The 24,455-nt window shown below is 31.6% G+C and overlaps 1 protein-coding gene across 1 annotated transcript; it reads left to right on the plus strand.

The window, feature by feature from the left end:
- Positions 1–14,914: 14,914 nt before the first annotated feature.
- LOC143053394 (perlucin-like protein) lies at positions 14,915–23,650 on the plus strand. Its single transcript, XM_076226189.1, has 6 exons — positions 14,915–14,996; positions 15,879–16,266; positions 16,957–17,030; positions 20,085–20,163; positions 21,876–22,088; positions 23,540–23,650. The coding sequence occupies exons 2-6, from the start codon at positions 16,173–16,175 to the stop codon at positions 23,542–23,544; spliced, it is 465 nt and encodes a 154-aa protein (XP_076082304.1). The 5' UTR covers positions 14,915–14,996; positions 15,879–16,172; the 3' UTR covers positions 23,545–23,650.
- Positions 23,651–24,455: the final 805 nt, after the last annotated feature.

A 24,455-nucleotide genomic window follows, 5' to 3' on the forward strand; every position in this document is an offset into this window, starting at 1 on the left:
AATTTTTGTAAGTTCACATAACATAATACTACAAGTTTTATATAGAGAGAAGAAATAGAATATCCAAGAGATATATAAAACATATTCTAATTACAAATAATTAAATAACCAAGCTAGAGAAAAAACACTTTAAGGCTTTCAAGGTTATAAACACTACAGAAAACTAAAGACTAATGTACACAAACTCCAGATGAATGAAAACTTGGTGGAAATGGCGATCAATTATCATTATGGGGATAATACTAATTACGTTTCTAAGGACAATAAGACTGCTAAAATTAATCGTATTCAGTTCCGAAAAAAAATTAATGTAGAATGGCGCGGGATTGGACTAACAATGCATGAAATGTTTAATCCCGGCACATTATTTATGTATGTGCCTGTCCCAAGTCAAGAGCCTGTAATTCAGTGGTTGTCGTTTGTTTATGTGTTACATATTTGTTTTTCGTTCGTTTTTTTTTTATCTAAATAAGGCCGTTCGTTTTCTCGTTTGAATTGTTTTACATTGTCATATCGGGGCCTTTTATAGTTGACTATGCGGTTTGGGCTTTGCTCATTGTTCAAGGTCGTACGGTGACCTATAGTTGTTAATGTCTGTGTCATTTTGATCTCTTGTGGACAGTTGTCTCATTGGCAATCATACCACGTCTTTTTTTTTTTATATGAACATATTTGTAATCTCTTATAACACAGATATTAATACACGATCAACTAAATCATGATAGTGTCAATAATGCTATTGCTTATTTTACTTTTTATCAAGATTTCCTGGTTCAAGAACCTCCTATTGTGTTTGAAAAGGAAAGTTGAAAATGTAATACCCAGTCCACACAGATGTGTTGCAGTGATATTAATGCATTAAAATGGAAAGATCATACGGGAAATTAAGGACCTTTTTTGAATTATGGCGTCAATTATAATAATATGTTATTTGATAAAGTTGATTGCATACATAATTTATCACTTTTATACAATTGAGTCATATTTTTAAGCATGTTATTATAAAGAGGTACAAAATACCTATAAGATAACATAAATATGCTTTTGTTTTTAAATTCTCTAGGTTTTTAAAGAGTATAAAGCAGAGCTGAAGATGACATATCCAGTCTTATTAAAATTTGCTTGTACAATACTGAGATTGTTATGTTGTTCTTGTCTTATTAGTAGTTAGATATTGATTTTATTAAATTCATTCATCGGAAGGGATATGCCGTTCACGTTTGGAACATCGTATGAAACATCAATCTTACAAATAAAAAAAATAAAATAAAAAAAAAACAGCAGATCTTACATCTCCACCCAGAAAACTGAACATTTAGCAACAAGTACCTCGTCTCTGCAGTGAACTCGAGGGCTCAAACGATTTTCATCCTGAAAATAACGACAGGAAAACCTGCTATACTATATCACACGAGTTATATGTTCTCATATACAGGTGCTGTTTTGTGTTGTAATTTACGGTGGGAAAATCTCTTTCGTAAATTAAGTGATAGTTTTCAATGTAATCGCTATATTTCTATATGTTAAAAATGTAATGGATATTCGTGTATCAGTTTATATTATTGAACAAGGTGTTCAACAGGATGGACGGCACACTACAGTCGGATTAAGAAAACACATACTTGCCATTTCGACCAGCTTTTTAGGAAAACAAATAGGCGGCCACGAATATAACAGAAACTTCAGTTTCTCTACATTAGGTATCTTGAAAAAAGTAAGATAACAAAAATACCGAAATCAGTCGAAAAATTAAAACGAAAAGTCCCTTACCAAATGGCAAAATCAAAATCTCAAACACATCATACGAATGAAAGCATCCTTCATATTCTTTACTTGGTAAAGGCACTTTTTAATGTGGAAAATCGCCGATTTAACCCGGTTTAAGCTAAATGAACATTTCACTTTGAACTTCGCATAAACTAATGTAATTGATGCATGGTACATTGCTGTGTATTAGTATCAATATTTCCTATAAATTTAACATAACGCCACAAACATTTACCTCACATGAGAAGTCGATTGCTAAGTAACCGTAAATATAGGGAAAGGGAGGTGGTGATAACAAGTAAAATAGCAACAAATCTTCAAGGAAATTTCTAAACGGAAAGTTTCTAAGAAAATGGCAAAATTATAAGCTCGAACACATCAAACGAATATATAACAACTGCCACATTCCTGACAGGGAAAGGAAATTGTAAGACATTCAGTTTTTTGATGTTATTGCTTTAAAAACATTGGAAGAATGAGTAGTAACTTCGAGCCGCGGACGTTAACTTCAAGAAACCGAAAAATAGCAGTGCCGTCCCTACGTGATAAAGAACGTGACAAAGAACGTTTCAAAGTTTGCTCAATTTGTTGAATTTATTTTCTTGATTGGTGAACATAATTTGCTGATATAATGTTACCATATTGCCTGCCATCGGATCCCGTAATAAAATATTATAAGGAATATATAACATGCCCTGAACTTTACCGTCTCCATTCACAAGGCACCGTATTTCAAAATAGCAGCGTTTAAATGATAACTCAAAACTGTGCAAACAAATAAAAAAGATTGATGTGCTTGCCAATAAAAAATATTTTCTTAAAAATACAAAGCTATCTTTGCTTTTTTCATATAGTCTAAAAGGCAAAAAATATGTCTGAATACCAAATGTTCAAGTGTATAAAAATTTTTTTTTTAAAGAAATGACAAGTTCCAAGAAAAATTCTAAACCAGAAAGCCTATTCAAACTAATTAAATAAAACACTGTCAATAAACGATACATGTGAAAAACAAATGTCATATTCCTGACATTACTTGGTTGAGGCATTTACCATATTGAGAAATTTATGGCCGCAGGATGCAAAGGATTTATGCTATATGTTTTCTCTTTTATTTGAGTGTGAATTCACATTACTATAAGACGTGTCAAGGTACTTTTCTATCCCAAATTCATGTATTTGGTTTTGATGTTATATTTGTTATTCTCATCTAATGCGTAGTCCGTTTCTGTGTATGTTACATTTTAATGTTGTGTCGTTGTTCTCCTCTTATATTTAATGCGTTTCCCTCAGTTTTAGTTTGTTACCCAAATTTGTTTTTTGTCCATAGATTTACGAGTTTTGAACAGCGGTATACTACTGTTGCCTTTATTTAAACCAAAAAGGCAAAGTTGTAAACATAGTTACTGTTCATTCATATATACAACTCGTCTGTAAGGACAAATTATTAGTCATTTTTATTTGCCGACGGGTAAATTCCAACTTACGATATTCTTTAACTTCCTCACTTGAAGCTCTATTGGATGATTATTGAATTGATCTTATAAATAATAAGATAAACAAGATAGAGGAAAAAAACAATAAACAAAACATCAAGGCATAATCATTGTCACATAACAAATATATGGAGAGTTTAGGGGTTAGGACTTTTCTGCAGAAGCATCCGTGCCGTTTCAAACGAATTTACCTGTTTATCTATATATATACAACACGACTGAAAGGACGGATTATTAGTTATTTTTATTAACCTTATGTCTTTGCGGTTACTCTATATTATGATTATCGAATGGATGTTGTAAACAATTTGACTGCCACGGGAAATTCACGTAGAGTTTAGTGGTTAGCAATATATAATGCATTAACATCCATGACATAAGAAGATATTCTACACGCAGCTTGAAAGATTTTTTTGTTGTTGGTTGGAAAGCATGGAACAGAGTTTATTTGATACATGTTCAACCACGGACACCCATTGCCATAGATTGCCAAAATGCCTCAATACTATAAGCTGAGGTTTGCTGATGGGCGGATAGTTTGAATTTTGTTTCCTGATATTTTACTTCAAATGGACAGATACACATATTGTATAGATGAACTTGATTTTAAATTAATAATATCATATTTGTTAGGAATTTTAAAGGATTGAGACACAGACACAGTCTGTAAAATATTTCCCCCCATTGCATGTTCAAGGTTCAAATGACCCATAATTCACTTGAATAGTAGAGCTATGGTGAATAATGTGTGCTACTTATGGGCATACACCCAAACAAGTACGTGTTTACAAAGATAAGTCCAAAATAAATATTATGTTTAAGTGTATAAGCAATCAATTATCAGTTACTCAAGTACACGAGGAAATGTACAGATCAACACCACTTATAAGTCATTAGAAATTAATAAGGTGTGGAAGTTACTGATACCACTTGGTGGAATATATGATATAAAAAGATGTGTAAATCAAAATATGTTATGAAAGCATACATTTTATGTTGGTAAAATCATTTTGAGCTTCTGTGAAATGTTAGGGTGCATCTAGGATTGGTTTAAAAATAAACACAACTATCATGGCGGGACTTTTTAAGGTTGACTTTGCTTTACGGACTTTCCTTATTGTTGAAAGCTGTACGGTGACCTATAGTTATTAATTTCTGTGTCATTTGATCACTTGTAGAGAGTTGTTTCATTGGCAATAATACAATATCTTCTGTTTATATCAGAGTCACTGATGTACAGTATACGTTTTAATAGATAAAAAATAGCACAGTTTTTATCATACGTGCATAATATCTTTTCAAGTAGTAATAAGTTATAATGATTGTCATAAAGTTATTATTTTTTTTAAAAGTTGAGTGAATGAAACAAGTGTAAGATCCATCTTACGTCATTGTACTTGGGCTATGAAAAAAAAAGATTTTGGTTATCCTTTTAAATAGGGTGACCACAATTTGAATAAATAACAACCACTGACATAATTATACGAATGAATATAAAAACTGTTAAATTTTACAAATACGACGTTGAAATCTCAACAAGTTTGGATATGAAAGTAAAACTGTTATTTATCAAATTATGACAAATGTAATGATTTCAATTTTCAATTTGTGACTTCAAATTTTAGTAGTAGGCGAACATGTGGTTATTTCTTCTTACATAAAACCTGTTACAACAGAGTTATGAGAAAGAACAACTGATATTGTCACTACATGTATATAGGTTTTGTGGCCACCATCTTGCAACAAACAATAGTACACATGACACAATATAGAAAACTAACGAATAAACAACACGACCCCCCCCCCCCCCCAAAAAAAAAAATCAACCCCAAAACAAAACAAAAAAAATAGGAGTGATCTCAGGTGCCTCTGGAAGGGTAAGCAGAACTTGCTCCACATGCAGCACCAGTCGTGTTGCTTATGAGATAACAAATCCGGTAAATAGTCTAATTCGGTCGGTAACATTTATGAAAGGGAAGGGGATTGTAGTTACGACGTAAGGAACATATTCGATATCATTTGTAAAACGGTTATTCCATAACGGTCAACCAATTCGTAATGGCGTCCGTTTACGAAGAGATGATTTCAACTTCACCATTTGGAACTCTTGGTTTAATAGCTTCTTTGTGAGCAACAACCCTCTATCATGATAGGAAATGCAAGCACGGGAATATCGTATCAATTGGGAGATAAATGCACCGTATGCAGATGCTGCTGGAATGTTGCTGATAAGAAATGAAAAGTTCACAATTGGAAAGCTGAAATCATCTCTTTTGTTGTAAAGTTTTGTTTTCAATCGACCCTCATTGTCAATTTCTAGATGTAAGTCAAGATACTTAAGTACGATACTCTTATAAGATCATGATGTAATTCAAGGTACTAAAGTACGATACTCTTGTAAATTAAAGTAGACAAACGAAAACACAACGGAGCATTTACAATATTATCTAAAAATACCAATATAACAGAAAAAAGCATGCATTATTAAAAGATTTGAGCTGCGTTGAATAGTAATCGATCGAATGAACATATACATGTACAAAAGTAAGACTTTGATTGATTTTGGAACAGTTTTACAATCGAATACAAAATGAAAGATGAATTATTTTTGTCTATTTTGTTGTGTTCTCTTTTATCTGTAGCATTATTTGCATTGAAAATTTTTCAACCTGAATTTTTCAACCTGAATATTGAATTCTTACAAAAAAAATCAACAATTTTAAATTTGTATTATGGGAGTTCTTGTTTAACACATTGATTGACCATTCTTTTACGTAAAAGTAAGCGACATAACTTAAAGGTGCAAATATTTATTTATATATTAGTATTGGCAAAGGGGACTCTAGTTAAAACCTGCGCAGAATTTCGAAGTCAGAAGATTCTATTAAAAATCACGAGTAATGTACTCTTATTTATAAACTAAATCATACACAAATGTATGGTTACAACAAGATATACCATAAGGCATTTACTCTATCATCAAAAATCAATACAACAGGAAAAACGCATGCAATATAAAAAGATATATTACAAACAAATTAAACGAACAAAACAGATTTTTAAATGAATAAAACTGTACAAAAAGTGAACTATTTCATGATTACCGTATCACCATGGTGATACGGTCTGATTAGTCAGAGGCTAAACGTCAGGTTCGGGTAAATCTGTTAACGGTATTTCTGTTATTTCATTGGTTATAAATACTGTCTAATGGCTGCTTCGTGGCTGTTTCCGGAATGATTATGGGGGAAATGAAGGTCATTTTAACGTCTGATTGGCTATTAATGAGTGGCGTGCATTATATGTTCAACGCGTCCGTAAGTGGGGTCGGATTGAAATCATGATACTAGGTTATAGATACATATTATGATAAAGTGTTCATTTGCTGATAGTGATTAGATATGATGATAACTCACCACAAACTGTCAATTTGGTACAGCTTATATAATCAGGTGACAATGTGATGATTTAATCTTGAAATTATGTTGCTATTTTGGTAAGAAACTGTACATTTATGTGTTATTGCTATTCTCTAAAAATAGAACAGTTATGTGTATAATTTACACTTTAAACTGCGTATTAAAACGGTTAAATGATTGAGATACTTTTGTGTTAAATTTCTTCGTATAAAGCTTAAATTTTAAATAGTTAATACTCAAAACGTATGCTCTATTTATAAAAATAATAACCATTCATTTTTCATTGCTTGGACATATTGATTAGAAAAATATTAAAATCACGGAATTTACCGAAGATGTAATTTCGTTTCCAGCACATCGCTTCATTGATTTCTGGTGTAAATAAACAAACCCGACGATACTGATTAGAAGAATACAAAAATTACAAGGTGAGCAATATGGTTTCTTATGTGCAAAGAAGCCTACACCAAGCATCACGGTATTGTTATTGGCAAGGGTTTCAGTGCACTATACTAGGATACTATAGTGTCAGCTGTTGCAAATTATATAATTTAGCTTTTTACAATGCACAGCTCTATATTTGACAATGACCCCAAAGGCAATCATTTTATACGATCCTTCGAACCCAAAAAACTTGCAACACAGTGAACTCCCAAAAAGATGTTTGCATGTGGGGTAGACAGTTTGATGATCTTTGATGTACTCGTACATGATGATTTATTCTTTGGAGTTGTCAGGAGGCTGATTTAGAAGGGGGCCAGGGGGCTTGCCATCCTTTTCTGTGAAATTTTGTGGGCCTGCACTTATGAAAATTTCTGGATCCGCCACCGGTTGTTGGACCATAATAGTCCCAGTATGGACACAGTGGTGATCAGCAGTCATTATAAAAAAGAAGATGTGGTATGAGGGGGGATAGGAGGGATCCTGATCCCGAAATCCCGGGCTTAAAAACACTAAATCCCGAGGTCCAGAAATTAAATAAAGTAAATCCCGGCATCCCGAAATCCGAAAAAAAGAATTCCCGGATCCCGAAAGGGTCAATCCCGAAATCCCGAGCTTAAAAACAGCCAATCCCGGAGTCCCGATAAAGGTCCTATCCCCCCTCTGGTATGATTGCCAATGAGACAACTGTCTACAAGAGACCAAAATGACACAGACATTAACAACTATAGGTCACCATACAGCCTTCAACAATGATCAAAGCCTATACAACACAGACAGCTATAAAAGGCCCTGATATGACATGTATAACAATTCAAACCAGAAAACCAAGGCCTTATTTATATACAAAAATGAAGGAAAAACAAATATGTAACACATAAACAAACGACAACCACTGAATTACAGGCTCCTGACTTGGGACAGAAACATACATAAATAATTTGGCGGGGTAAAACATGTTAGCGGTATTCCGATCCTCCCCCTAACCTTGGACAGTGGTACATGTACAAAAATGTACATGTATAACAGTACAACACAAGAACAAACTATAAAAATCAGTCAAAAAAGGCTTAACTCATCAGATTGCCCATTGATATATCAAAAGCACTGAAAACTTCATTTGATATGTCTGATTTCAATTTATTCACATCATCAGGTCTTACACTTAGTATATTTTTTCGTGATGAACATAACTATTTGGTTGATTATGTAGGAAATCACTGAAGCATGACTGGAGAAGTCGCCCCTTCACCCAGCCCCCCCCCCCCCCTTATTGTCCCAGCTGACCTGAGAATCTGTCCCATTTTAACCATTAGCGTCATACAACAATTACTTTTCCATTGTGGCATCATATATTTTGTATTAAAATATCAAAATGTTACATGGAATATATGCGATGTACATGTACATGTACATGCATGTACAGTTTGTAATGGCAGACATATACATATTGTAGCAATAAGCTTAAGGTGTTTCCAAAGCAAAATAATTAATAATAAATCAACTCAATGGATAGAAGCATACTGGTAAGTCAATTTTTTTTTCACACAGCATCTGCATAGAGTGATGAGATATAAATCAGGAGATCAATCACTGGTTTTAGAAGTCAAATTTTTTTATATTTTACTTATTTGGGTAGATACATGTACATGTAACACAACATTTATCTTGTCATAATACCTGTACGCTCAGTGTTCTTCATGAAAACTATCACACTGATTTTAAATCATTATAGGAAAGCCCAGTGTATAAGCAAACATTTCAGGAGGCAAAACGTCTATTATTGGCTGACTGCAATAGACTGTATATTATCTGAAAAAGCTTAGTTCTTGTCAACTTTCTTATTATTTCAAACATTTAAATAGATGTCTCCCAAATTTGGTGTATTTCTATTAGCTTTTTTTAAAGTCATTTTCATTTATTTTTCAACCCGTCCCAGAAATATGTTAAATATAGCTGATTTAGAGAAAGGCGACCTGGGTCACCTCTAAACAAAGGCTATATTTATTGTCACTGCAAACATTTTACCTGTTCAACACCAAATGCTGTCAAGTTTGGGGCCCCTTGCCATGGCTGTTTTTTTTCAAAATTCATCTTACATGTACATCTCCTTTGAATTTATTTGCTTATTTGTTCTATGGTCTATCTATGCATATCTATCTATATACCACATTTTCATGGTCCCACAAAAATGTTTAAAATGTATACATTTGACTTTTTTCTAGCTTCTCTCATGTGATAGCCATACCTTTTTGGTCACTATTTATGTGTTGCGTTTAAATATGAATTGTAACACTTTACAGTGACTGAACAGGTAAAACAAATACTTCTCAAAAACAGAAAAAAGAAGACTACTTGGAACAGCACCAGACTGAATGTATACATGTACATGTATGAATAAAATCTCAGATCGGAATAGCATGGAGGATATGATATGTCCTTGTGAATAAGCAAGGAAAGCTTTTAATAATAGTGCCTATTTTTTAATTTACTAGATTTTTCATTCATTATCTGTGCAAATTTCAACATAATTTGTCATTAATCCTGATCTAACTTTACTCAAACTTTCAGTGGTGGATCCAGAAATTTTCATAAGCGGGAGCCCACTGACTGCCTAAGAAGGGGCCAACTCCAGTCATGCTTCAGTGATTCCCTATAAAAACAACAAAATTTTTCCTAAAAAAGGGGTGGTCCAGGCCCCCTGAAAAACCCTCTAACTCCACCTCTGACTTTAATTTAATATGATAAGTGTTTCATTCACCAAAATACTGGTGCGTTTCTGTGATAAATATCATGCACAATTTTATAAATGAGAGGGGAAAGAAGATCCACATGTGGTGTACCTGCACATGACAATTGCAAACTGCCCCATTTTTCTTATCACAACCAATCAACTGATCATGCTGATACTGACATGACCAGAGAGGACACATGAAATGAAAAATCACAAATAACTGATACATATTATCAGATATTACAGAATTCAATATGTTTTAAATTTATTACAAAAAAATGTGTTCTCAATCTTGTAGATAGATATTACTGGATCTCATATACATGTAAGTACCAAAGACAACTGTCTATCCAAGTCACAATTTATAAAAGTAAACTATTAAATGTTGTAGTTTGGTCTTCAACGCAAAGCTTGGTTCACACCAAACAGCAATTTTATATAGTCCATATCAATCATGACAATGGCGTTTGGGGTTAAACATGTTTTCGTAGGTACATGTAAATAATATTGCCATGGAACTTTTTTCATGAGAGTGTTATAGTCTATAGAGTATTACTTCCTGTTTGGTGGAATAGTGAAATAGAAGTCAATACGTTCTTGCTCAATGCTATGTCGCTTTGAAGGTGTCATGATTGTAATCCTCAGCTTAAGCAATGTGTTACTGTAATTTGAATTTCAAAATGACTGAGCGACGTTTTTCGAAGCACTGGTCAACTCCACCATAGCGAATCACATGACATTGACAATCAGTAAATTCCAGTGAAAAATATCTCTATAAGTAAAGAATTGTCGGATAAAAATTAAATAATAGAGTACACAGGAAATGGCAAAGTTCACATAGTCGCGTATGATTAATCATTTAAAAAAAAACGAGCAAAAAGGGGGGGGGGATGGGGCGTACACACTTTACGCCCCCCTCTGGATCCGCCACTGCCTTCTGTTGTTGTCCATTTTGTCAAGTAGTAATCCTCAAAAGTATGTGTAGGTTATATGCTATTTTTATCAAGTTGATTATAGACACAGAATACATTTTATTATTATTTCATTCCCCATTTCCAAACTCAATTTTATTAAGTCTCCTTCCATTATAACACGGGTCCACCAATAATACAACAAATATGACAAATTAGTAGAAAAAAAGCGCTATGTTTTCATATTGCTTGAAGTGCAATATTCCAATAAAAATAAACTACTCACAAACCGATGATCTCAATATAATCAGCTAAAATACGGCAAGCTTTTTCGAAAAGCTATTACTTGTATTAAATTATAATAAAGTATCTTCAATGAAGATAATGATTGCATCTTTATAAGTGGAAATTAAAATGACCCTTTAATCACTTCTTAGACAATGATAGATTGTTAAGGACTTCCGAAGTAAATGATAATATTAGATTCGAAGTCTTCGAAGAAAAACATATTTTGAAATTTTAAGAAATCACTTGATATGAACTTCCTTGAATTGATCTTTGCCCATCCTAACGTCAGTGAATAAAGAGACATCCATTGTTAAAGAGACCTTGAGAAAATTAACAATTTATAATTTGTAGTAGTGGCGTTTTTGTTTAAAATATTAATTGACCATTCTTTTACGAGTAAGTTAACGAGATAACTTACAAAGTCCAAATATTTATTCATATGTTAGAGAAGACAGAGGGGGGACTCTGGTTAAACATGCGCAGAAATCTCTAAGCCTGGTAGACAGAAACTTAAGAAAATGTCAAAGGAAATTATTAAAAATGATTCACACTAACTAGTAATCAAGAACATTTTAATGATACATTGTGGGCAATTTCTTTTCTAGTGTTTCTTTCAAGAAAAATGTAGTTTGTCTTAACACCCCCGTTGTTAAACATGTTATCTAAGTTATTTACGAAGACGTAGCAAATATTAAATTTAAAGTCTCGGTTTGACCCATCCAAAAAAACCTAACGATTAATAGAAAATAGCGTCATTTGTTTCGCAGTCTAAGATCTTTATGCATAAGAATAGTTATTTGATTTTTAGTTCAGCCATTTTTTCCCCTATCCCTGACTATGACACTTTATTTTCATGGACTGTGGATTCACATGAAAGATAATACATGCATAGCAGGACACGCGTATGACTTGTTGTTACGTTGATTTATATCTTCTTAATTAATTATTCACCTTTGATAATCGCTTATCTACTGTTGCTTACATAAGAGTTATGTGCTCTTACTTACGAACTATATCATACACAAATGGAAGGTTACAAAAGGAAATACCACAAGGTATTTACTCTACCATCAATACAACAGAGAAAAAGCATGCATTATAAAAAGATAAAACGCTAACAAATTAAACGAGCAGTACATATTTAAAAAATACTAAAACTATACAAAATGAAATATTTTTTATGATATGAAATTATAATCAAATAGCTTCAGTAAAGACAAATGATTGCATCTTACTATGTGGAAATTAAACTACACTTTAAGGACTTCTAAAGTAAACTATAAAATAAAATTTTAAGTCTTTAAAGATTTTTTTATTTTTTATTTTAAGAACTCTTTAAGTACAATATAAAATCACATGTTGTAAACTTCCTTGAATTGATATTTGCCAATCATTATGTCAGTGAAGAGAGATGAATCCAGTGTGTAATAGAACTAGAGAAAATAAATAATGTCTTATATGTAATAGAGGAGTACTTGTTTAACATATTGATTGACCATTATTTTACGAGTAAGTGAACGACTTAGCTTACAATGTCCAAATATTTATTCATAAATATGTATTGACAGATGTGGGACTCTAGTCAAACATTGCGCAGACTTTCTAATCCTGATAGACAGAAATTTTAGGAAATGTCAGAAGATTTTATTAAAAAATTGTTCATACTATCTGGTAATCAATGACATTTCAATGATGCATTGTGGGCAATATTTCCCATTTGAATGCCTTAAGAAAATTTGCCCATTGACCCCAATTTTTCGTATAATAAATGTTTTACATGTATAATTATAAGTCACATCTGTTAAAGTCTTATAAAATCCGTGTTTCTTTTAACAGTTTTTGAGAACTTCAACTTATCAATGATAAAGCTATTGAAAATCAAAATTTCAATGGCTAATATCTCGAAAACAAGCACATTGACCTATATATTACTTTTTCTTTTTTATTCTTTTATTAATCCCCTATCAATGAAGTTTAGTTTATTGAGAAGCTGGTTTTTTTTAGACTGAAAAGAAAACCTTCTTAATTGCTATTTACCTACCAAATATATCGTACAATAATTGACGAAATACATCGGGTCCTTTGCGCTATCATGAAAATTCAAAACAACAGAAAAAAGCATGCATTATCACAAGTTATATCACAAAAAAAAAATAACAAACAAAACAAATCTAAAAAAGAAAAGAAAAATATTAAATTAAATTAGAATTTAATATCTTAAGTGAAGGCTAACGAAGAAGTCTTTCTAAGTGAAAATTAAAATTACACTTTACGTACTTCCTTAGACAATTATAGATTATTTTAGTACTTCTGAAGTAGACGATGAAATCAAATTTTAAGTCTTCAATGAAAAATATATTTTAAAATTCTAAGAACTCTAAATCTGAATTGATATATGCGTATCTGGAAGACAGTGAAAAGAGAGGAACTCATTGTTAAAGAGAACTGAAAAAAAATCTTATTCGAAATAGAGGAGTTTTGTTAAAAAAATTGAAAACAATACGTTTAAAAATTTCTTGAGTCCGAAACGCTTTTCTGGATTTACCTTTATAAGAAACGCTCAAAGCCAAACATTTGAAATCCAAAGATGTATAAGTACCGAAACCGTTGAAGAGCTATATGTCAAAAATACCTAAAATAAATAGCCAAACTCATCTAAAGCCAACTTCATCTAAAGCCAACTTCAAGGGAGTTGAAACTTTAGTTTCTTGATAATTTCAAAATTAATAAACGGGCAAATTTAGTAGAGTTTGTTAAATTATATCAGTACCAAAATGTAACATATTGATTGACCAATATTTTATTAACTAACAATGTCAAATTATTTATTCATATATTAGTAAAGACAGAGTCAAACATGCGCAGAATCTCTAGCCTGATAGATAGACACTTGAGAAAATGTTAAAAATGATTCGCACTATCTGGTAATGAAGGAAATTTTAATGATGCATTGTGGACAATTTCATTTCTATATAGTCTTGGAAGGAAAAATGGTATTTTTGTTTTTACTCTCCCTTTTTTAACCATGTAATCTGAGTTATTAACGAACAAATAGCAAATATTAAATTTAAAGTCTCACATTGACCCATCCAATGACTTTACGAAAATAAAAAAATTGGCGGTCTAAGATATTTATGCATAGGAATAGGTATTTGATTTTTAATATAAAAAAGAAGATGTGGTATGATTGCCAATGAGACAACTGTCCACAAGAGACCAAAATGACACAGACATTAACAACTATAGGTCACCGTACGACCTTCGACAATGAGCAAAGCCTAAGATTACCCATTTTCCCTTTTTCTGACTGAGACACTTTGAAGGAGTGCGGATTTACATAGTGTAAATTACATGCATAGCAGGAGAAAATATTTTGTTGTTAACTTGATTCTTTTTCGATTATTTAGATTTGAAAATTCATCATTTACTGTTACCTAGCTACATACGAGCTTTTTTTTCGTTTTACTTACGCACTACATCGAACACTACTTGACAGTGACAAAAGGAATTACACCCTTGGCCCTTTGCACTATGATGAAATACACTTCAATACAACAGAAAAAAAGGCTTCCACTATAAGAAGATATATCACAAACAATTTAAACAAATTAAACAAATTTAAAAAAGAATAGAACAAAAATGAAATTCAATTATCATATAATATCTTTAGTGAAGGCTAAAGATTATGTCCTTCTAAGTGAGAATTAAGATTACACTTTACACACTTCCTAAGACAATTTTAAGGACTTCGGAAGAAGACAATACAATCAAATGTAAAGTCTTCGAAGAAAAATAATATTTTGATATTTTAAGAACTCTTCAAAAGCGATATAAAAGTATGAACTGTCTTAAATCAATATATACCCAACTTGACGTCAGTGAAGAGGGAAGAATCTATGTTCAAGAAAACTAAGGAAAATTAATAATTTTTAACTGGTATTACGTGAGTACTCATTAAATATAGTGTTTGACGAATAAAACAACGTCATAACTTATAATATACAAGTATTTATTCATATATAAGAATTGGCAGAGGGGGAACTTTCAATCTTTTAAGTAGTGTTTCATTGAATGAAATATTCTTTTTACCCAGGTGGACTCGTGTAATATATTGTTTTACGAATAAATTAACGTCATAACTTACAATATTCAAGTTTTTATTTATATATAAGTATTGACGAAGTGGAAATTATCAATCTTTTTCCAGTTTTTCATTGGAAGAAAGATTTTTTTAACACTTGTTTACCTATACTAAGGATTTTACGAAGACAAAGCACATATCAAATTTGAAGTCTCGGTTTGACCCATCTAAGGAACTAACGATAAATAGAAAATAGAATAAATTTTTAAATTGATTGATTTATTGTTTCTGCTTAATCTCCAGTGGCAAATATTGCATGCATGTTCAGGCATGAACAAGTTAACAATAAATACAATATGTAGGTCTTGTATCTTGGAAATTGGTCGGAGAAATTTGGAATGTCACTGAAAAATGAGGGTATATTGGTTAGGGACAGAAGTTGTGCCTTGCAACAGATCACCTACGGAATTTCGCTCAAATGATACAATGCTACTGTGGCCTAAACATGCATTCCAATTTGAAGATTTTGAAATTAGACTATCAATGGTATCTCATATATTTTAAAACTGTCTTTTCATAATAAAACTATTTTTACGTTCTTAATGTTATGGTAGCAACATAAGTGAAGAATGGTCTTTTTATGATAAAAAATCTCAATTTTATTATATCTTTATTCAATTTTTTTATTAAACTTGATAATTTCTAATATATTTGTATTTCACGTTTTTTTTGGTGTATTTGTAGCATCCAGTTACGCATAAAATAATTGTAGTCTTCCTGATCTGCACAAGCAAGTTTGCATTCGCTATACGTATTCAAAATTTCAAATTACAATGTCTTACTGATGAATCACATAAGGATTTGGCAGATGCTAGAAAAGAACTTTCAACAGTAGACAGTTACCTTGAACAGACCGTAGAGACATTGGCGGATGAGTTTCAGAAAACTCTCAGTAACACGAAAAACCGATTGGCGGATGAGTTCCAGAAAACTCTCAATATCCAATCGGATGAGTTTCAGAAATCTTTTTTAAATAACATGAAAAACCAACTGGTGACAATGATAACCAACGTCAGTAAAATAGTTAAGAAAGTGGACACTAACCTTATTGTTATGGAGAAGGGCTTTGAAGGTAATTTTAAGCTAAAAACATTCTAAACAACACACACATTTTCATTCTACATATTGGGATGACCGTAAATCGAGCTACGGTCATCAGCTTTATCCCGTTGATAATAAAGAAAACCTCTGTTAAACTTATTCACGCCATGGTTTTCAAAACATGTGATATACGGGTTTTTATGTATATTTGAAAAAATATCACTTAATCAGTCAGACAATTGGCTTTCTTCTTTAAGGGAATGACCATTTAACTTCAAAGGGGGTAATGGTTTTATTTTCTAAAAAAAAGATTCTGATCCCCAATTTGATAAAAAAAATATTGTGAATGACAAACAAAAATAATTCTGAATCCAGATTTTTCCTATACTTTATATTGTTGCATTTTGAAAAGAACATAATATTTTGATTGATGGTGTCGAAAAACTAATAAAAAACCTTACCCCCTTTTTTGAAGATAAATGGTTGCTCCCTAAGAACACATCAACTTTTTCAAACATAACTCCGTCGGGTAGATTTCACTGTATAATGACGAAGAGACTTCGACGACGATCTTCATTTAAATCAATCCAGGAGTGTATGTTGTTCTTTCAAAACTCCAATGTACATTAAATGTCAATGTAAAGTGGCAAAATGTACACGGCAAGTAAAACATTATCTAATGTGCAATTTGCAATTTATACATGGTTTATTCACATTGTAGAAGGGCAGTGGAAGAAATATCAAGGACATTGTTACTACTTTTCTCAAAAGAAGGAAAACTGGTTTGAAGCCGAGGTAAACATTGATATTTAAGATTTAAAAAATATTTCGGTTGGTTTGATAAATAAACATAAGCAGTTTCTCGAACGCTAATACAACTGCAATAATTCAATTTCTTATTTATCATAAAAAAGTATATTATAAGTTTTCGTCCGTTATCACTTCCTACCCTTTATATGCAAGGGTATAAATAAACTCATCATAAATACCAGGATTGCATATTTTTTATATTTGCGACAGACGCGCGTTTCTTATCTGGTCAAGTAAATGCAACCTTACATCAACAATAAATGAAAAAAGCATGATGTTATTCTGGAATCGAAAACTCTAATTATTGGTTATTGATAAAATGATAATTCGTTACATTTTTATAAACCCCTAAACAGTTATTTTTAGGTTAACTAGAACACACCCGCGAAATTGCGGGCATACATTTAGTATGTTATGAACATTTAAGTAAGGAGCCTGTAGTTCAGTGGTTGTCGTTTGTTTGTGTGTTACATATTTGTTTTTCGTTCCTTTTTTGTACATAAAAAAAGCCGCAAGTTTTCTCGTTTGAATTTTTTTACATCGTCATTTCGGGGCCTTTTAAAGCTGAGTATGCGTTATGGGCTTTGCTCGTTGTTGAAGGCCGTACGGTGACCTATAGTCGTTAATTTCTGTGTCATTTTGGTCTCTTGTGGAGAGTTGTCTCAACATGGCAATCACACCACATCTTTTTTTTGTAATCAATGAATTTTGTAAAATATTTAATGAATGGAGAATTTCAGAAAAGGTATCAAAATTTCACATGAATAATTTTAGCGCTTATCTGTATATTACTATATAAATAAAGTGTATTTACTTTCAATTCTTAGTTTAGTAATCGATCCATGGTGGTCAATTGACATAGTATACAGACCCTCTCCATTTAATAAACTCTGAACAGAATAAAAATACACTTTATTCGTACTATTTGTTTGTTCAAAGTATACAGAAAAACGCAAACCGGAAGTATAATCTGACTTAAAATTTCGACCAATGACGGGACAATATCCGTAGCCTTTTTTCTCGTTTTTCTCCCAAAATAACTCAATCTGAATAATCATATGAATGGATGACAAATGCGACTATGCACTGTACATATAGGACACAGAGTCGTGTTGATTAATTTATTGTGGAAAGAAGAGAAGCGACACCAAAAATGAGGTCTTCTCGTTTAATAGTATAGATTAGCTTAAGTTCATAAGAGATAGGACTCAACATTACCTTAACCTGATGTTACATTTTCTTATATACCTATATGGAGTTATTTTCTTTTAGAAATATAGGTCATTTTTTCGAAGAATCAACCCTGACGATATATACCATGTTTCAATAAAGTGTGCTTAAAGAAATAAAATAATGACCTGTTTTTTTCCTTGATAAAAATGCAAACTATAATTCGTCATTGTCCATATTTTAATTTTAGAAACACATAATGTGAAGAGTTTATTAAATTATCATTACAAATCAGAGACATTAATATATATGTGAGATCTATTTTAATGTAAAACTTTTATAAAACTTCGTTCTCCGTTCGTGTCAGTTCTTAACTTTTTTTTACATTAGTGTATACCTTTTACTTTATCAAATGATCAGCTAAACAAATATTCTTATATTCTATTAAATAACATTCACGTACCTCACAATCTGGTCGGTTGGGGGAGGGAGGGTATTTAATTATATCCTGATTATCTGTTAAAAGAATGTATTGCTATTCAAAAGAAAAATCCTTCTGAATATCTGAATACGTCAGACACTCAAATCAATGAATGTGTTCGTAGATAGTAGATGTTTTTGTGTTCTGTTAAATTGTTCCTTTTAAAATTGTTATACGATGATAACTGATGTACCCATATTTTGACTATTTTATTTATTGTGTCTGTTTATTTAACGCATCAATGTAAATATAACGGAATTTAATAAAACTGTCATTAAAGTAAAAGGGTTAGCGCTATAGAACCAGGTTTAATCCACCATTTTCTACATTTGAAAATGCCTGTGCCAAGTCAGGAATATGACAGTTTTTGTCCATTCGTTTTTGATACGTTTTGTTATTTGATTTCGCCATGTGATTATGGACTTTCCGAATTGATTTTCCTCTAAGTTCAATATTTTTGTGATTTTACTTTTTATTTGATTCAATTAAAATTGTTGAAAAAATAATCGCTTTTCCGCGTTAGAATTGTCATTACACATAGGGAAAAAAGCAACATATCACCACCTTTCCATTAACTAAGTTTGTACAATAAATTACTTACCAAATGTAATGAATTTTTCATAAATCGTTATCGGATGGTAACAAATCATGTGTTTCTTACTTCATACAGTGACAGTAATATATTTTTTATTGTGTATAAATAATAATTATTAAAGTTTATATCTATATAAATAAATGAGTTTTATTTCACATTCTAATTTAGCCGTAGGTCGTATGGTCAGTAAAAAAAGGATTCTGATGTTTGCAAATCTTAAGTCATATATAAGTCAGATAATGCATATTTTAAGGTTCTTCTTGGCGTAGACCACACCTCGGGGTGTCAGGATTGCCCAAGGAAAGACCTCCCTACGATCGGTCTTTTATTTGATCAATTGTGACACACCTTGGGGTGTTCTACGACAACATAAACCCTTACAATATGCATAATCGATAACGTAGATTTCATCATATCTTGGAATTTCCTCATGACAATGTACTTCCCCAGTAGATAAAATGCGTTTATTTATAAAACAAATTTTGAGATCATCCACCATCCCACATTCTATCCAATTTCTACAAAAGCATTATATTCGACTAAAATAATTAGATATGCATATCAAATATTAAAATGAAATAACAAAAATACCGAACATCTAGGAAAATGCAAATCGAAAAGTCTCTTATCATGTGGCAAAATCAAAAACTCAAACACTTCAGCGAATTGAAAACAACTGTCATATAGCTTTAAGTTAATGTCTTGTTTCAGAGGGTTTATAAGAACGTATTAAGAACCTGTGATACTATGATATTAAGTTCAATTGACAGAAGTCTTGTACCATATATTACAGCGACTATGCAGGGATTTTGGTGGATACCTCGTAAAGATTTATAACTCAACTGAAAATGAGTGGTTACATTCAAATAAAAGTAAGTTTTTCAATTCAATGTTCTAAACATATTGAACGTATCTAACCAATATGGTATACACTCGTTACGTCTACTTTTGTCTTTATAGTCACCAGAAGTAATCAAGGTTTATTATCTTTAAATTTGTTAAAGGTAGCACAATAAACAAGCAAATAAATATCAAATATCATTTTCAGCTGTTTTTGATACTTCTTAATATTCTAAAACCACAGAAGGAAAAGGTATTTACATATCTTCCACTGTTAATGAGTTTTGATGATAATTAGTTTTATAAACAAATGCACGTGTCTGACTGATACAAGATCATATGGGCAATACTTTGTGGACAATCGATAGAATCATTTTATAGCTTTATGACCACTGACCAGCAAGACAAATAACAGTTTTAAAAAAGAGGTGCATTAGAGATTAATGGACAAATGAAGATTATGAACTCCAAACAAAAATATATTGCATAAAAGAAGATGCCCGGAGAAAAACAATTTGAAGATATAAAAGGAATCAAAATATAAATGTGCCGATATTAGTTAAATGAAATTGTTTAACAATTGATTTGGGACTATCATACTAACATACTAGAATTTCTTTGGAGAGAAGGTTTTAAATTAGAATTCTTTTGAAAAGAAAATACAAATTAGATATTTTATTTTCAAACTGCAAGATTGAAAAAAAATTGACTTTATGTAAAACATCATATTGTCATTGTATACATTTATAATTCTATACATCCCGCAAAAGAACCAACTGATCATTTTGTGTACACATGCATAACTTGCTTTTTGTAACAATAAAATAACCAATATATGTTATGTTATGTACTAAATGAATAAAAAAAAGTATTGAAAAAAGTAAATGCAATGAGTAATTAAACTTCTGAGATCATTAGTAGTAAAGGTCTATCATGGTGGGTGGAGTTTTGAACATATCAGTAGCAACTGACTTATAGCAAGGTCAATATGGATATAACATTTCCCGCCAGATCTGATTTTTGTAGCATATATTTAGAATTGATGAAATTCAATGCTCTCTTACTGGTCAAATCCTAATTCCTTTATGATTAAAGGCCAATCCTGGAGTATCCCAATGATGCATGCGAATTATATCGAAGTTTATTGGGTACAAGTAGGAAAATCCTTATTTATTAAGTTGTAACACATTCATTTTTGTCATGAAAATGTAGTATTAAATTAATATAGCTCCTAGATTGGTGCCCCTATATGCCTGATGTTGTTCCTTGTCCAGTTATCTTCAAAAATGTGTTTCAGATTTCCAAAAACATCAATAGAACAAATTTTATACCCAATTAAATTTAGTGATCTCTTATGAATTGAGGTAGAAAACTTCATTGAAGGTTTATGAGAGAATGAAATACAATAGGAAAAATTTAAGACACTCTTTTGGAGGTCAAACTGTGTTATACAAGAATCTATAAAATATTTTGGGATGCTATGAATAACAAAGAAGCTAATTTCACTCAAGTGTAGACATCTTAGTATGGCAACTAACAACATAACAATTAATTATGTAATAATCATGTCAAATTGAAGTGTTCACCATTTGAAAGATTAATGTTTCTTCTTTCTTTTGGTGCCTCATTTATAAAATTTAAAGCTAGATGAAAGAAATAACATCAGTTTAAAGTTGTCTGATTGGGAGTGATAAAATCTTTGTATTGTGCTACCTTAAAGAGAGGTCTTTTGTATATTTTATAGAAAGTGGTTACTACTGGATAGGTCTGACGGACTTAATTGAGGGAGAATGGCGATGGAGTGTAGACCAGTCACTTGCTACCTTTAAAACTTGGCATAGTAGTTATGGTTCCAATGGACACACTTCTAATTGTGTTTCTTTTGTTAGCGGTGGAAGTACATGGTTTGACATCACATGCAAAAGCAGTTATAACTATATCTGCGAGAGAAATTTTTGTAAGTATTTCAACTTTTATCAGCATTGTGTGGCCTTCTTGAAATACTTTAAAAACAATATAAAATTATGTAATAGTCTGTCAAAGCTAACAGGAACATAACTCTAAAGACCTGGAAGAGACAATGGTAATGGCTTTTAGTAGTTAATTCACCATTACTTCCACAAAATCCTCAGTAAAATAGAAGTGAAAGATACCAAGGGGACAGTTAAACTCATAGATCGAAATTAAACTGACAACGCCATGGCTAAAACAGAAAAAGACACACAGACAAATGATGGATAAAGGAATATGTGGTCTGAGTGTCAATGAGACAACTCTCCATAGTACACAAGACAAAACATGGAAAAATAAAGACTAAGCAACTGGGGGTTATCTCAGGTGCTCCAGAGGAGATCAGTAAATGACAATATGATTATTGTCCATCTTGTGAAGCAATGAAATACAAACATCAAAACTAAGATTTCTCTCTTTAAGATTTTTTCTTTGTTCCTTGAAAAAGAGAATTCGATTTTGGATTATTTGGTTCTACTTTTTTAAGAAACACCTTAAATATTTATTTTATTTGGTTATTATTAGTTTTTAATTTCAACCATTTTTTCTGTATTTTGTGTCACAAGATGTCGACAAGATATTTAGTATATGTTTTCTGATTGAATATACAGTTTTGATATAAAAACCACTTAGTCCTTGTCCTATTCTGTAACACAGTCAATTCGCAAATGAAATTTTAGTGCTACATCATTTTCTTCGTAAATAGTTATCAAAGGTACCAGGATTATAATTTAGTATGCCAGACGAGCGTTTCGTCAACATAAGACTCATCAGTGACGCTTATATTAAAATATTTTTAAAGCCCAAAAGATTAATACAAACTAATCTAAAATACCCCTCTTCGATCGTAATCATTTTGGAATGCAATATTGTCAGTCAGTCCTTTAATTGTTGCGTTCTTATGTTAACATTTCGTACGATAGCTCAATCATGTTTAAAGCCTTTTTCAACTGATTTTCAATTAACAATTTTTAACCCGCCACATTCTTAATGTGCTTGTCCCAATTCATGAGATTCAGTGATTGCCGTTTGTTGGTGTGTTACATAGTTATTTTTCGTTCATGTTTTGTACATTATTTAGGCTCATAGTTTTTGAATTCGATTTTTCTGATTATGTGGTATGAATTTGTTCATTGATTAAGGCCGTACGGTGACATAAGTAGTTGATAATTTTTGTGCCATTTTGTCTCTAGTGGAAAGTTGTCTCATTGGCAATCATGCCACATCTTCTTTTTTATACATACAGTTGTTGTGAATAAATTTCGCTTTACATGCCAGGTAATATAGTTGATATTTTGTGAGATGAATGATGTTCTTTCGATACATTTTTTTCTGTTTCCTAATTATCGTTAATTGATTGATTTACATAGTTCATATCAAAATCTAAATTCTTTTCAGGTTAATATACAGATTTGGTCTGATGTCATAAAAGCGAGATATAGACCCTGATCAAAGATGATTTCTTTGCTTTTAACCTCAAATAAAGAAAAAAATATACATGCATCAAAGATGCATTGACTGTTTTAAGCGTGAACGAGTGTAGAAAATATCACAAAGCAAACCCAGAGTATAGTTTTGTGAATTTGTTCTTCATTTTCGATAAGATGTTCAGCTACACTTCCTTCAATATAAGCGTCTCTGCCTTTTCATGTTTTATCTCTAAGTACATTTTATTATTGAATAAGGTCAAATAAAAATGTCCTTTCGATTGTCAATGAGATCTATTTCAGTTTAACTTGAAAAACTGAATTTCTGTATTTCATTTTATTTAAACGTATTAAGTCTCATAACTCAATCTGTTTTCAAGACGTTATGGCTCGAGCAATGAAATCAATTTTAATATTTTATGTACGTCAGACAGCAACAACATTACATATATAAAAAACGAGAAACGAGAACCCCTTATGAACCACATCAGCAAACATCGACTATTGACCATTAGATTCCTGACTTAGGACAGGTGCAAACTATCTTCATCTTTAAATGAACATACTGCATGTACTGTTTATGCATGTTGTGTGTGAATAAACAGATATGTGGGGTAAAGGTTAACGGAAAGGCAACCACACATATATCGAGGGGTAAACATTTGTTCTAAAGAGATATACCGGTGATTTTTGAAGGCACAAGCTCTTTATTGCAGCAAGTGCAACATAGATTAAAGATACAATCACCCGCACACAACCCAATATTTCTAAAAACAAGTGTGGTGATAAGAAGTCAAAGGCCGTTACCTTTTCACGTTTGAATTGTTTTATATTTGTCAGTTCGGGGCCTTTTATAGCTGACTATGCGGTATGGGTTTTGTTTATTG

The sequence above is a fragment of the Mytilus galloprovincialis genome, chromosome 12, assembly GCF_965363235.1.
Source record: "Mytilus galloprovincialis chromosome 12, xbMytGall1.hap1.1, whole genome shotgun sequence".
NCBI classification, from domain to species: Eukaryota; Metazoa; Mollusca; class Bivalvia; order Mytilida; family Mytilidae; genus Mytilus; species Mytilus galloprovincialis.

What these genes read in the sequence shown, in the direction of transcription:
- LOC143053394 (XM_076226189.1), top strand. Translation starts at nt 16,173, where the DNA reads ATGAAAAACCAACTGGTGACAATGATAACCAACGTCAGTAAAATAGTT. An exon ending in TATGGAGAAGGGCTTTGAAG is followed by an intron (nt 16,267 to 16,956) that starts GTAATTTTAAGC and finishes TTCACATTGTAG; the next exon opens with AAGGGCAGTGGAAGAAATAT. An exon ending in GTGGTTACATTCAAATAAAA is followed by an intron (nt 20,164 to 21,875) that starts GTAAGTTTTTCA and finishes TATATTTTATAG; the next exon opens with AAAGTGGTTACTACTGGATA.